The 15,384-nt window shown below is 35.8% G+C and overlaps 1 protein-coding gene across 1 annotated transcript; it reads right to left on the bottom strand.

Annotated features, from left to right (window-relative positions):
- Positions 1-12,306: 12,306 nt before the first annotated feature.
- On the bottom strand, positions 12,307-13,719 carry LOC101038409 (nucleosome assembly protein 1-like 1). Its single transcript, XM_010334870.3, has one exon. The coding sequence runs from the start codon at positions 13,581-13,583 to the stop codon at positions 12,480-12,482; it is 1,104 nt and encodes a 367-aa protein (XP_010333172.2). The 5' UTR covers positions 13,584-13,719; the 3' UTR covers positions 12,307-12,479.
- Between the last annotated feature and the right edge of the window lie 1,665 nt (positions 13,720-15,384).

The raw sequence follows: 15,384 nt of genomic DNA, 5'->3' as shown, positions 1-15,384 counted from the left end.
TGTTCTGAGTCCATAGGGACTGCATGAATTCCTCACTATGTGGTTTCCTGTATCTTCAAGTCAGCAACTACGTGTTGAATCCTCATGCATTGAATCTCTGACTTCCTCTACTGCTACCAGTGGTAGAAAACTTCTGCTTTTAAAGGGGGTAATTAGTTCAGGCCCACCTTGATTCTATCGTTTTCTTAAAGTCAGCCATGCCATATAACGTAAATAATTATAGGAGTGAAATCCATCATAGTCAAAGTCCTGGAGATTATACAGGGTGTGTACACCAGGAAGTAGGGATCTTGGAAGATTTCCTAGAATTCTGCCTACCACAGAAGGCAAATCCATATCTAGAGCTTCTATGCCGGTTAGAAATATTGCTGCTTTTTTCCTGATAGAAATGGTTTCATATAATCACCTGCTTGCTGATTCAACTGAGGAATTATGCCATCTTGGGAGCTCAGCATTGGTTTCTGCTATTGGCAAGTTAGACCCTCAGTAACCAGTGGTATCCAGATCAGCATTGGTGAGAAAAAAGTCCATGTTGTTGCACCCATCCATAACTTCCATTTCTGCCACCATGGACATTATGTGCATAAGCTCATTGAACAAGTGTCTGGGTGTCTGGTGAAAAGGCACACCGAAATCAACAGGACAGGCTCTCTTGACCTTGGCCATCTACTATTGGGAAACTTCTTCTACATAATTATCTTCCAGATCTCCTTATCATCAATAGATCAATCATGTTTTTTCCAGATCCCTGATCATTTAAGTCAAAATATTGGCCACTGTCCAAAAATCAGTTTAGATCAATACCTCTGGTCACTTCTCTATCCAGGCAGAGTAGAAAAGCTAAAGTATAGGTAGTGCTCGACTTAGGACCATGGTCGGGACCGCGGAACGGTCGTAACATGATTTGGTCCTAAGTTGAGTAGGCTATATGTACAGTTGAAATGGTGCACGTGGAGATGGTAGTGCTGCCAGAAGCTGGTCTGCACTGTCGTACGCCCAGCTCGGCAACATTTGTGCTGCCAGACGCGGAGCAGTCGTGACTAGCGATTGTGGTCGTAAAGTCGAATGGTCGTAAGTTGCATAGGTCGTAAGTCGATCGATACCTGTACTGATTAAAGTTCTGGCCATTCAAAGGATTTCCCTTCACCTCTGTCTTTCAAAAGACACTCCCGTAACTAGGGACATAATGCTGCAGCAGTCTGTTTCTGGTTTGACAGAATAAAATAGAGAATCTTCTATAAACCAACCCCTAATTTATTTTCCTCAGCCAGCTGGTAAGAGAGAATTTTCCATGAGGCCATAGTGTGTGTGTTAAGGGAGAGTTGGTGATGCAGTAGAGTCTGAGCCAACTGCTCATGCAGCTTATCTGTACCTTCAGGACCTGCTCGAACTCATATACTATTTTCACCTGATGATGAATTGCTACCTTGCATATCCACACTTATAACCTGATGGATCAGATAACATCCGGTTCATAGTGGGCAGCTTAGGTCATATGGCTACTTTTTGGCCCATGGTTGGGTATTTGGTCTCTTTCAGAGCTGAGTAGCAAAGTAGGATCTGTTTCTTGAAAGGATATTGGTTATCATGGGGCACTTGGTTTTGCTCAAGGCTCTAGTTATCTTGTTGGTCTATGCAGCATTCCTATTTACTACAGACACTTATAGTATCATTGGATCTTCTGGGTCATAAGACTCAAGTAGCAGAGAAGCTTGGGCAGCAGTCTGGTTGCTCAGGGACTTCTCTTGCTTGAGGCCCTATTCACAATAACAGCCTTACAGGTTACATGATAAATTGGTAGGAGCAGCACACTCAAATGTGGCATATATATATATATATATATATATACATATATATTCAAATCCAAAGCATTGTACTTTTTTCTTTGTTATATGAGGTATTAGGTACAACTTGTGTTTCATTTTGAATGAGATAAATTGTCATGCCTCAGGCCACTGGACCCATAAAAACTAAGAGAACAAGCCCATATAGGATTGGTGCTTGAGCTTCTAAGGAGGGCACTCCAGTTTCACACTCAAACCTTTGTACAGGAGCACCTGGCAACTGTTGTCCAGACTTTTGAATAGGATGAACTATGGATGGGGTTTGGACCTTTGGTGGCAGGTATCAGGGTTCTCTAGAGGGAAAGGACTAATAGCATAGATGTATATATGAAAGGGAGTTTATTAAGTAGTATTGACTCACAGCCACAATAGTCTGTCTGCAAGCTGAGGATTAAGGAAGCCAGTCTGAGTCCCAAAAGCTCCAAAGTAAGGAAGCTGACAGTGCAGCCTTCAGCCAGTGGTCAAAAGTTCAAGAGTTTAAAAGCCGAATAATGTGGAGTCCAATATTCTAGGGCAGGAAGCACCCAGTACAGGAGAAAGATGAAGGCTGGAAGACTCAGCCTGTCTACTCCTTCCATGTTCCTCTGTCTGCTTTTATCTTACCCATGTGGGAAGCTGATTAGATGGTGCCCACCCAGACTGAGGGTGAGTTTGTCTCTCCCAGCCCACTTACTCAAATGTTAATCTTCTTTGGCAACACCATCACAGACACACCCAGGAAAAATACTTTGCATACTTCAATCCAATCAAGTTGACATTCAGGAGTAACTATCACAAATCCCATAGCCAGTGGTCAGCTGGAACGGGAATCTGGGAAATGTAGATTGCAGAATCCATTCCCTACCTTCACAAAACACTGTATAAAGGAATAAATCTGGGACTGAATGACAATAATTAAATAACCATCATTAATGTAAATGTCTTATGTTAATAAGGGAGAAGCATAGACTCTTCTCCATATTTTTCAGAAAGGATTCATAATGCAGCATAGTGTACTTCTACTATTACTCAAGCATTGTGTCCCATCTACTGTTATTTTATTTTGAAAGTTCTGCTCTTATTCTTTCTCCTTAGCTCAGCTTAATTTCCCCTTAGTTATTTACCTCTAACTACCTGCCTAGGTTTTCAACCTAGTGAACAAATTTCAACTTTCCTTTATAAATAGACACCTTCTTCCTATGAAGTGAAGTTTATGCCTACCAAAATAATGTGATTAATCATAATACCTTAAACATACAAATGAGTGGTATTTCCAAGCAACTGAAGATTTTTTTTTGCTATACTTTTTTCCCCCTATGGCTCTTTATCAGTAGTGTTTATAGCCTCAGTAGAGGTATAGCTCCAGATTAAACTAAGTTTTGTAATTGGAATAGTCTAGATTATGCTACAGTAATAAAAAATACCTCAAATTTCAGTGGCTTAATCCAGAAAAAAGCTTGTTTCTTGTTGATACTAGGTGTTGAACATGAACTGATGGGGAGCCGTGCTTAGTCATCCAGTTTGATGGAGGCTCTGTCTCAACATGCTTCTATAATTAAGGCTGTTGAAATGGAGTACAGCAAAATGCACACCAGCTCTTAATTCCTGCCCAGAAGTGACATGTTACTTCCTTTTGCGTTTCATTGGCCAAAGTAGGCCACATGTTAGGCCTAATTTCAAAGTAAGTGGGAAAGTTCAGTTTTTAAAAGAAATGAAATTTGTGTATAGTTTTAATAAATACCTACATTTTCTTATTTAACTTATGACAATAATCTTGAAGGCCAAGGCAGATGTCTGGAATTTTTGTGGAACAGAGGGGGAGGGTTTGAGTGTCAAAAGTCTAAAAGACTGTGAACTCAGCATGAAGCTTAGTGTAAGAGTTGGCTACCACTGACAGAGAAGATGAAATTGATATTGAGATAGAATAAAGAGATGACAATGAGAGTTTGTTTTTGGTGTGCATTCCTATACACAGTGAGGATATGAGAATCTTGTATCCCACCCCCTCCAAGTTGAGAGGATTGATAAAAACACAGGTAAGTTTGATTGGGCCGAGAATACAGGGGATCTGGGTCATGATTTTCTGGCAACTATCCTAGAGATCGGTGTAGTGTGGTGCTGATAGGGAAGATAGTATTGGCTGATGGGTTTGGCAGAATAGGCAGCCTTACTGAGTCATACACATTCCTGCTTGGTGTGGGAAAGCTGCCCAGGATTTCTCTGCATGTTAGCATGGTTCTTGGGGGTGCTAAATTGCTGAAAGGAGTCTGATATCAGACTTGGACATAGAATACATGGATAGATCTAATGATCAGGGGTCATGGTGAGCTGGCAGACATCAAAGTTTCCAGCCTACCCTTGAAGAAGACCAAATGACATGAGGTATAGCTAAACAGAGGCTGATGAAGACAGAGGATGGTTTTTGGATCAGATGTCCCATATCTCCCTGATACTAAAATCGTATTTATATATGTCCCTTCCTTCAACTTCTCCAAGAACTTAGATTATGTCCTTTCATCACTAGCTTCTCTAATCACCCTGAACCAGATGTAAGAAGAAGGGGAATAGGGACAATGAAGAACTGAAGGTAAGAAAAATCTGAAAAAAAATTGAATTAGCAAGATTAAGTTTTATGCCATCAGTGAAACTGGAAAACTAGATATCTAGGTTCTGTTTAGTTTTAGAAAAGTAAATGAAATTCCATGTTCACATACTTGAGTTCTGTGAGTGTGTGAGTGTGTGCATTAATTAGCCACTTTATATATACTGTATGGATTATTATGACTATTACCACACATGATCTTATAAAATAAATAGGGTATGTGTTACTTCCCCCATTTTATACAATTTATATAGAGGTGATCTATGGCTCAGAGAGTGTAAAGGACTATGTCATGGACATAAAACTATAAGTGCTGGAGACTAGACCAGCTCTTAGACACTCAGATTCTTGGAATTTTACTCTACTCTTCTTAATTTGGTATTTTTTTGTAATATATAACTTAGAGTTGAGCATAATTTCAAAGTTTCAGTAAATCAACTTCATTGCTTCACCTTGAAAAAAATGTATTTAACTATGAATGAGAAATAAAGATGGAAAGAAAACACTCAATGATTAAATGAAAAATTATAATTACCTCTCATTTATAGAATATGTTATGTTTTTAAAGTGCTCATAATTTTCTACAGAAAATAATTTAAAGAATCATATATTGTTCTCAAGGATCTAGAAACAGAAAAACCATTCGACCCAGCAATCCCATTACTGGGTGTATACCCAAAGGATTATAAAATGTTCTGTTATAAAGACACTTGCACACATATGTTCATTGTGGCACTGTTTACAATAGCAAAGACTTGGAACCAACCCAAATGCCCATCAATGATAGACTGGATAAAGAAAATGTGGCACATATACACCATGGAATACTATGCAGCCATAAAAAGGATGAGTTCATGTCCTTTGCAGGGACATGGATGAAGCTGGGAACCATCATTCTCAGTAAACTGACACAAGAACAGAAAACATGTTCTCACTCATAAGTGGGAGTTGAACAATGAGAACACATGGGCACAGGGACGGGAACATCACACACCGGGGCCTGTTGAGGGATGGGAGTGCTAGGAGAGAGAGAGCACAGGGTGGGGGTTTGGGGAGGGATAACATTAGGAGAAATACCCAATGTAGATGATAGGGGGATGGATGCAGCAAACCACCATGGCATGTGTATACCTATGTAATGATCCTCCAAGATCTGCACATGTACCCTAGAACGTAAAGTATAATAATAATAAAAAAAATTAAAGAATCATATATTTTAAAAATATTTAAAAATAAATAATACATTCAGGTGGTCCAAAATTTGAATGGTATGAAATAATATATGGTGAGAAGCAAGTCTTTCTCCAACCCTTCACCAGCCACCAAATTCCTTTTTCAGAGATAACTATTATCACTTATTTGTGTTTGCTTCCAGAGAAATGCATGTATAGCATACAGGTATAAAGAATATGTCATGGAAGTTTAAACATAAGCCTCAGAAGTAATAAATGTTATGCTATAGCATCTTTTCCCATCTGTCTTCTATTATTCAGTTGTATATAGAACATTCCTTCCATTAGAGTACCACCAGCTTCTCAGAAGCAGACAGATTATTACTCAACTATCTTTAAAGTTGGTTAACATATATTTTTGCCATTATGGGAAACATTTATTCAATTAACTTTGGGAGAGTTTAGACAAAATAACTTATTGCCTGGAAATGTTTGAGGAAGTCATATCATGTAAGATAGTAACTAGATATTTGCCCAGTCCATGGTATATTTAATGACAATATAAGATTACATAAATAATTGGCATATTTCATTGTCTCTATTCCTGCTGCCACTGTCCTATTTAAGGCCTTATTACTTCTCATTTTAGGTAAGGTAAACTAACAGACCACCCTTTCTCTATCCTTATTTCATTCTTCCCTCTATCCTGTACCTCTTCCATAAATTCACTATACACTGCTGCCAATGTATCCCCCTAAAACTACAACTTTAATCATGTGACTTTATAACCCTGCTCCTAAATTCCAGTCATTCCCACAATCCACCTAAGTTTAAATTCCTTTGTATAGCAAGTCGTTTCCAATTTTACTTGAAATTACTAGTGTTATTCTAGTGTTATCTTCAGAACATATATGCCATTTACACCAATTGTACTACTTGCTTTTTCACCAAACAAAAGTTGCTAAGATCCAGTGTTATGTAAGATGATATAAAGATTTTTTTTCAAAAAATTTAATCTCTCTTATCAATAGTGTGTTTCTTTATATTTCGTTTAACTTTCTTCATATTTCACTCTATAGGTAGCAGAAAGAAAGGTTAAACACTTCAACTGAGATGTAGAAAAAATAATGCACGTACCTTTATTTGCATTTTTCTACATCTTAGTTGAAATGTTTGAAGTTGAAATCATATAACAGCATGATTCAGAGGCTTATAAATAACTCAATTTTTCTTTTTAAAAATAGTGTAAATTCCTCTGGCCTTAACACGTTTTTGTAAAGAAAAAGAACAATACTCTTAAATAAGTCAAATATTCTTTTTCTATGGAGATGTACTAGGTTTTCTGTTGACTTTTACTCTTTATCACATTTCTGTGTGTAATCGTCCCCAGATTTGAGAATTTCCTCATAAAGGTTTAAAAATTTGTCTAGAGAAGATTTACTTCCAAAACTTAATGAATATTAGACTTAGAAAAACATTTGTCAATTTAGTGGTGAAATGATGGCACTTGCAATGTTTTACAAATTTTCTTTCACCTTGTCTTAAATTTCTTTGAATTACTAGTAAGGTGATTTTGCTATGCTTGTGAGCTGAGTCACTCTTAACAACAGTAATAAATAAACAAAACTAAAAGTATACTGTAATTTATGTGAATTTTAGAAGAACTCAAAATTTGCTTTTATTTGCTCTAGACAATAATTACATTTAAGGCCTTTCTACCTGTCAGATGATCTCAGTGGTAGGTATCTTCAAAAGCACAGAAATATGTATTTCCATATGCTTTGCCCTTTAAGTATGAATAGGTTATATTTCTCTTAATGTCCATCAACAGTTGAAAAGATGAATAAATTCTGGTACATTTATAACGGAAATACTATATAGCAAGGAGAATGAATCACTCATTCTTCTACCCAACATCAGTTTATCTCACGAACTACTCAGCTTAAGAAATATTACAGGATTACCAGTACCTTATAGGCCTGACATATACCCTCCCTGAACATATATATATATATATATTTCCCTTCAAAGGAAACCCTTTGTATTAATACCCTTGAAATTAATCATTCATTGGACATAGGTGGGATATGTAAATAGGAGCATAATTCCTAAGTCATAAATTTAGGTATCTTATAAAGAAATCCTAATGCTGTGTGATATCATCTCTTCCCTTGATCCCTTCTGACCTAGAAGTGGTAGAAGCTTCCTGCTCTTACCTCCTCCCAAACCTGCCTGCTGTTTGGCTTGTCAGCTATTATAATACCTTTGTTGTTTGTCTTGATATTAAACTCCCACTTTAACTTTCTGACATGGACTCTGTTTCCTGCCTGATATACTTCATATTTCTATTTTTTATTATGTGAATTTGGATCTCTAATACCATCACATTTCATGAGTAAGTTTAAGACCTTATTGACTATAAGATTTATTCTTATTTTATGTGCCACTTCCAAGGGAAAATGCTGCACAATTAAACTGAGTTTTTATTTTACATTTTCATTGAAAGCATATTCATTTAGAGTTAATTAGACTTAGGCTTCTATTACATATCCCTCTTATGCATAATACCAAGAAAATCCTGGTGCACAAATGGTTAAAGTCTTCCAAAATTCTTTATATTAAGAGGATAGCTCTTCTTGATAACTTTTTATCTAACAGTGGTAAAATTGTATGCTTTCTCACACAATATTATAATTTGGTCATCAGGAATGTTAGTGAAGTCACATTTAAAAAAATCCATAAAGTAAGCAAAAGTCATTGTTACTGTGCTTGTTAGCTAGGTTTAGATCGATATTAGAAATAAGAAATCATTCATAAAAGCAACAAATACTATAAAGTAGTTGAGATTAAACTTAGCTAGAAGAAATTCATGAATAACTCATCTATTTATATCTACTTTGGGAATTTTGAGAAATCCTCTATTCCATACTTACCCCTGTAGAACCATTTGGTTTGGAAGGGTTAAAAGAGTGCATTATGGCAGGACTTTCTCTGTAGGACTTTCTTTCAAATCTCTGACTCTTTTTCTATAAAATTTGATGTTGGACTTTTCAGTAGTCATACATGTATAAGCAGTCACAGCTATATTACAACTACTGCCAGTTTGATACACATTATTAAGTACCTGAATTGGGAAATTCACTTCAATTTCAGAGATGTATAACCTGAAAATATGTGTGTTTTGGAATTGATGAGATTGATAGTTTTACATTGAGTTTTTTAAAAAAACTGTGAGAATTTTTTGCACCTGAGTTGATGTTGCTTTCTTATAGAGGGGATTTGCCAGTTGCCTAGTCACTTCCAGCCTTGAAGCACTTTAAATTATATTCTTTGTTCAAGATACTTTTTGGCCATGCAGGTAGTATGAATTTGAACTATAAATTCCTGGTAGGAACCATCTTGTGGTTATAAATGAGTATTCTTAGGGGAGAATTTTTTCCATTCTATCTAGTATCAAGGTTGAGATCAGCAAGTTAAAAAAAATTTTTTTTTGCTGATTCTTCTGTATGTTGTTTGTTTTGTTTTGCTTTGAATTGATTTGACGTTTCTTTCCTATTTACCCTTACACCTTTGGGTCTCATCTTTATGAGGAGTTTTCTCTTCCACACCTTGGGCAGCTAGGCTTTATCTGTTGATCTCCCTTCCATATTCACACAGTTATCATTGTAGCTTAAATCTCCAGGATTTTGCATAATTTCTTACAGTGAGGCTGACTTTGGTGTTGACTTATCTCCTAGGTTTCACTTTGACTTCTGCAGAATTCTTCCTTTTGAGTCAGCTCGGCAGTGTATTAAACAAGTGTTCTTTTTCAGTTGAGAGAATGATTAGGGTAACTAGTCTGCTATATAACTGCCCTGGGAATTCATTCATTCATTCATTCATTCATTCATTAAGGATGATAGCTTTAAGATGAAAATAAAGCATCTGTCATTATACAATTACAATAGTGATACCTTAACTATTCTGAGAAATAACTGTTTCGTGTATTTCATTAATTTAAAGGACTACCTTAGCCTTTTTCTTGCTTTCTTAAGTTCTAGCTTGGATATTAAAGTCACTGATGGAAATGGAAAATCTTGAGACAAGAAATTTCAATTATTTTTTTGAGTAGAAAAATTATGAAGGCAGTCCCAAGCCTTTGTTCTCAAATAATCTCTTGGGTTTTCATAACTGATTTTAACATTTGGGGTCAATTAACATTTTCTGAGACAGAAGAGATGGTCAGTACTATCACAATTTTTGTTTATATTAATTATCTCATATTTAAAAGCCTTTTGGTTTATTGTTTGTAGTAAGTCAGCCTACATACTGTCCATTATAAAATTGCCACATCCCTCAGAGCACCTTTCTTAAATGGAACAATTAGCAGAATCTGGCTTAATAAATAATTCTATCTAATGTCAGTCATACTAAGAAGGTTTATTCTATCACACATTAGTCAAACGAATAGAATATCAAACTATGCAACCACAAATTAAAATGATGAGGCAGCATAACTGTGAAATGTGAGGTATCAAGAGAGACAGATAAATTTGGGTTGTTGCAATTAGACATATGGAAAGGTTTTTGTGTGCTGGCTTGCTTGTTTGATTGACTAGGTATAGAATTCTAGATTTGATTATTTTAAATATGCATAAGAACAACAATGGGTCTTAGGCTGTATCTACATGGAGTGAAAAACACAGTAGCCCAGAAGTAAGTACAAATATTGTATTTCTGAAAGGTCAATATGTTTACTTTGAGACACACTGCATAAACTAGGCAGTAAAAGTAGATAAAATTTGTAGCACTCTTTGCTGACTCATAGCACGCTATTTCCATAAGTAGATATGTTAAAGAAACAGCTGTGAATAGCAATAGGTTCTGCATTTATGATTAGATTAGGTTGAATCATTTTGTTATTTGCTCTTCCTCTTTTAGTATATTAATCAAGCTTATAATAATGTATTACCACTTTTCCCATTGACTGTAAAATCTATGAGGGGAGAGCAATTGGCTATTCTCTCTGTAGCTCATTGCCTGTCAGATTGCTGTGTTTTGAGTATATATTTATATGTGTGTGTGTGTGTGTGTGTGTGTGTGTGTGTATTACATATACACACAAATAGGCATCCATATGTTTATTTACATTTTAAAATTCATTTGTTACAGCTGAAAATTGAAGAACAGTTTTTGTAGACTGTAGGCAGAGAAAGTACTCTTTATCAAGCACTGTTTTTTTTTGTTTTGTTTTGTTTTTTTTTTAACTGAATGCTACCTCCTCCCCAACACACACACTTAAAAACAATGAGAATGGTTGTCATTCAGTTCAGAAAACAAGACAAAACACTCAGTTCTGATTTTTCAGTGCTAGAAATGAGTTTACACTGGCATAGGAAGATCCTCAGCTTTGCCAGTAAGGGACTTGCAGTTTCAAATGAGCAAAGCAGAAGGTAACTCAAAGCACAAACTATTTTCCATTCCAAATCCTTAGTTCTCTCACCATAAGAATAAAACATTCAAAAAGCATACATCTGGCAGCAAAGTAAATGCCATTTGGTTGATGATAGAATTTCCTTATTAGAGAGAAATTCTAAAGACAATTGATCTAGTCTGAAGTAAACTTTTTTTTTTTTTTTTTTTTGAGACGGAGTTTCGCTCTTGTTACCCAGGCTGGAGTGCAATGGCGTGATCTCGGCTCACCGCAACCTCCACCTCCTGGGTTCAGGCAATTCTCCTGCCTCAGCCTCCTGAGTAGCTGGGATTACAGGCACGTGCCACCATGCCCAGCTAATTTTTTGTATCTTTAGTAGAGACAGGGTTTCACCATTTTGACCAGGATGGTCTCGATCTCTTGACCTCGTGATCCACCCGCCTCAGCCTCCCAAAGTGCTGGGATTACAGGCTTGAGCCACCGCACCCGGCTGAAGTAAACTTTTAAATAAATTAACAGACCTGTTAATCTTCACCATCATTCTGGGAATTTTCTTATTTTCTCTCCTATGTGGATTCATTTCTTGGACCTCATGTCTTTTTCCTGGTTTATTCCTCTGCTTTGGTGGTGCATACCCTCTGGTAGCTTTTTGAAAAAGGGCACATGAGAGGTTAATTTTTTGAGTTCTTACCTGTCTGAAAATAACTTTATACAACTGTCACATTTGATTTGCTATGTATAGAATTCAAGGTTGGAAATAATTTTTCTTCAGAATTTTGAAAGCAACGTCTTCTAGCTTCCAGTGTTGTTTTAAGAACTACAGTGCTATTCTGAATTCGAATTTTTTTGTAAGTAAGTGCACTTGATTCTCTCTTGGAAGCTTGAGAAATCACTTTTTTATCCCATGTTCTGAAGTTGTGCTATAACATGCTTTGATAAAGGTCTCATATATTGTGTTGAGCACTTGTTGGATACTTATCAGTCTAGAAATGTGTTCTTCAGTTGTGGGAAATTTTTGGGTATTATTTGTTTGATAATTATTTTCTCCTCTGTTTTCTTTTTTCTCTCCTTCTGAATCTCCTAATTTTTAGATAGTAGGCTTTTGCATAGAATGTCTTTCTTTTTATGGAGTAAAAATAATTTTTATCTGAGTATCCTATAATCCTATCACTTAGTGAGAAATCCTTTTAATATTTTGCTATGAAAATTATAGTGTGTGTGTGTCTATATAGTCATAGCATGCATACGATTTTGAAATTCAATAACAATGTATCTTGGACATTTTCAAAGTCTCTATTTTTTTTTTGAGTTTTGCAATTTATTTATTGAAACCTTATACATACATTGTTTGGCTGTAGAATTCTAAAGTCTTATTTTCCAAAATGTTTTTTATCCCAAATCACAGAATGATTATAGCAAAGGAATACATAAGTCATTCAATTTGCTTCTCAATTGTTAAACATATTTGCTCATTTGGTAAACATTACCTCATCCGCTTCTTCACCTTCTTCATCATAATCATCATCATCATCTTCAATAGCTTCTCCAGTAAAGTATAACACTGATCTTGGGATTATACGCTCACGTAAAAAGTGACCAATTTCGAAGTCTGCAGCAAGGATAGCTTCAGCATCATCATCCAGATCTCCACTCTCGGGAACTTCAGGAGGGGCAAAAAAATTAAAGAAAGAGTCATTGGAAACTGTTTTAGTCACAGTACGAACTGTCCCGCGTCCCTTGTGTTTCTGCTTCTTCTTGATGGTTTTCAAAGTGACATTCTTTCCTTTTTTCCAATCTATCTGGCACCCTGTACAACCCATAATTTCTGGTCCATCAAAAGAAAAGGGATCAGAATCATCTGGTTCTGACCTCATCCTATATGTCTTTGTCAGCACTTCATTTGTAAAATATTCATTGGGCTCAAAGTGAAATTCTAAGACAAAACTCATAGGCTGGCCAGCATCTGAGAACTTCACTTTAATATCTTTCAAGTGCTTCAGAATAGGTTCATCATGTTCCTGAACCATATCACTGAGCAAGTCAACATTCTTAAAAACAGTTAACCAAAATTCAGGAATTCCTTTGGGGTCTTCTTTTTCTTCATCCTTTTTCTCATCTTCAATCTTGGCCTTTTCTTTCAATTCCTCCGAAATCTCATCTTCATCTGGTTTCCATTCACATTCTTCTTCCGTAGGTTCATAAATTGCATTAATAATCTCAAATCGCTTATCAAATAGAGGCTGATAGAGAACAGCATACTTCCTTTCAAGATCGTGAACTTCCTCATAGAATTTGGCTTCTATCTGTGCACATTTAACTTGCAGGTTTTTGAGAGCATTCACTCGTCTTTTAACTACCCTAGGCAGGCTTTCAATGTATCCTGTTGGTGTTTCTACCAGACCATCAAGTCTTTCTTGAAGGGCTGCAAGAATCTGAGGATTTTGCATCATCTGAACAGTTAGCTGACGTGCTTTGATTTTTGTTTCTTCACCAGTTTCTTCTTCTTCTACTTCTTCAACATCATCCAAATCTTGATCAAGTTCAGACTGTTCTTTGTTGTCAATGTCTGCCATGTTGTAAGAACTCCAAATATCGGCGGCTAGTACGCGGAGCCAGGCGGCCGGAGCTGCGCAGGCAGTGACTCAGGACAGCAGCGGCGGCGGGAGGAGCAGGAGGCGGCGGGAGGAGCAGGAGGAGGCGCCGCGAGCAGATGGCGCTAAAAAAGCCAAAGTCTCTATTTTTAAGATGACTGTACAATATTTCCATTTTATGAATATACTATTATTTAATTCCTTTATTGAAAATTATTTAAAATTTTTATGTTTTATTTATATAAAAATCTGCAGTGAAAAGTTCTTGTGTATATATCTGTGTATACTTGTGTGATTGTAACTGTAGGATAATATTCTGGAATTGCCATAATGAGGTCAGTGAATAAAGTACTAGATTTTAAGTTTATAGCATACATTTTATAATGATTTAATAGTCACTTTGCTGCTTTAATTGCTATTTAGGATGTCATCAGAATTGCTTTTTTTCTGTAATTAGGATTGTACTTATTCCTGATTTCTTATTGCACAACAAGCAGTTGCAATAGTTATAATTTTAATTAGTTATGAATCAATTTAAGATCCAGGAGAATGTTTATAAATAAAGAGAAAGACCAAATAAGCCATGACATGACTAACTAATTGTCCTAATGGCATAAACTTTACTAACTAACATGTAAATGATACATATCCTATTTAGATACTTAATTGGACCAGAAATAAAACACACAGATTTTTCAAGTTAACAGGAATAATGATTGTCTGTTTCCCAGACTACTCCCAAGAAAAGGATGTGTCAGAAGTTGTGAATAATTGCTGTGCAGATATGTAGAAAGTTTGCTTTTCTTAGGGTGTTAAGACAGCATTCACAGAACCACGGTTGTTCCTGACTTCAGGAAATCCTAGTCTGTCTCAGGGACTTTTGGGTAGATGACATTTCTGTACTCATATGCCAGTAACTCTAGTCCCTGTTAGTCTATTTTATCATTTCTAAAATATGTGTAGATTACTAAAGTACTTTTATGTATTATTTGAGAAATAACTAATGAGCATCATTGTCCAACATGCTGAAATAATAAAGGGCTATATAGAAACAAATTTATGCTAAATTAAACCTTATTCTCTTTAGAATGTATGAAACAATCAACTATTTATATATATTTCATTTGGCACATAGTTTATTGTAGCTTTCAACAAATATTAAACACTAATTGTCATTGTTATACATGTATTGTGGTGTTCAGAAACGTTTGAGAATAATTAAGCTTAAGAAATTAAAGAAAACATTCAAAGTCCTATTTTATTTCACTTGAATTATAAAATATACCAAACTTTAGAAGTGAATAATAAGAGGTAGTGACTGAAAATGTACATAGATAGCACAAAACATATTAATTACAATCATAGTGGATTATTAGGGAAAATTAGGATCAACTGGGAGCATGTTTCTTATATTTTGAGGGTAATGACCTAAAAATACCCAAATGTTCCATCTTACCTGTCCCAGAGAGAAAGTGCACAGTTTTCTGGACCTTGATACTAAGTCCTTTGGCTATTTCTTTGCCTAATCATTTTCTTCCTTTGGAATAACTGACTCATATCATGTTTATTCCATGAGTATTCCATACTCTTGATGAAAAATACAAAGTCTTCCCTTTACTCGTTCCTGACATTTGGGTTTTTTTTCCTGCCTTTCTCTAGAGCTCAGAGACTGAAATTCAGGCTTCACTCTGCTATTGACTTGCTCTACTGGTTACTTTCACTCTCTAGGTTTTATTGTCTTTATCTATTTAATAAGATATTTAAAGAAATTATCACTATGGTC

This window comes from Saimiri boliviensis, chromosome X (assembly GCF_048565385.1).
Source record: "Saimiri boliviensis isolate mSaiBol1 chromosome X, mSaiBol1.pri, whole genome shotgun sequence".
NCBI classification, from domain to species: Eukaryota; Metazoa; Chordata; class Mammalia; order Primates; family Cebidae; genus Saimiri; species Saimiri boliviensis.
Note: the sequence above shows the minus strand (reverse complement) of the source record. Positions and strands in the feature narration are given on the sequence as shown.

Coding starts and splice junctions, on each gene's coding strand:
- LOC101038409 (XM_010334870.3), bottom strand. CDS start 13,583: ATGGCAGACATTGACAACAAAGAACAGTCTGAACTTGATCAAGATTTG.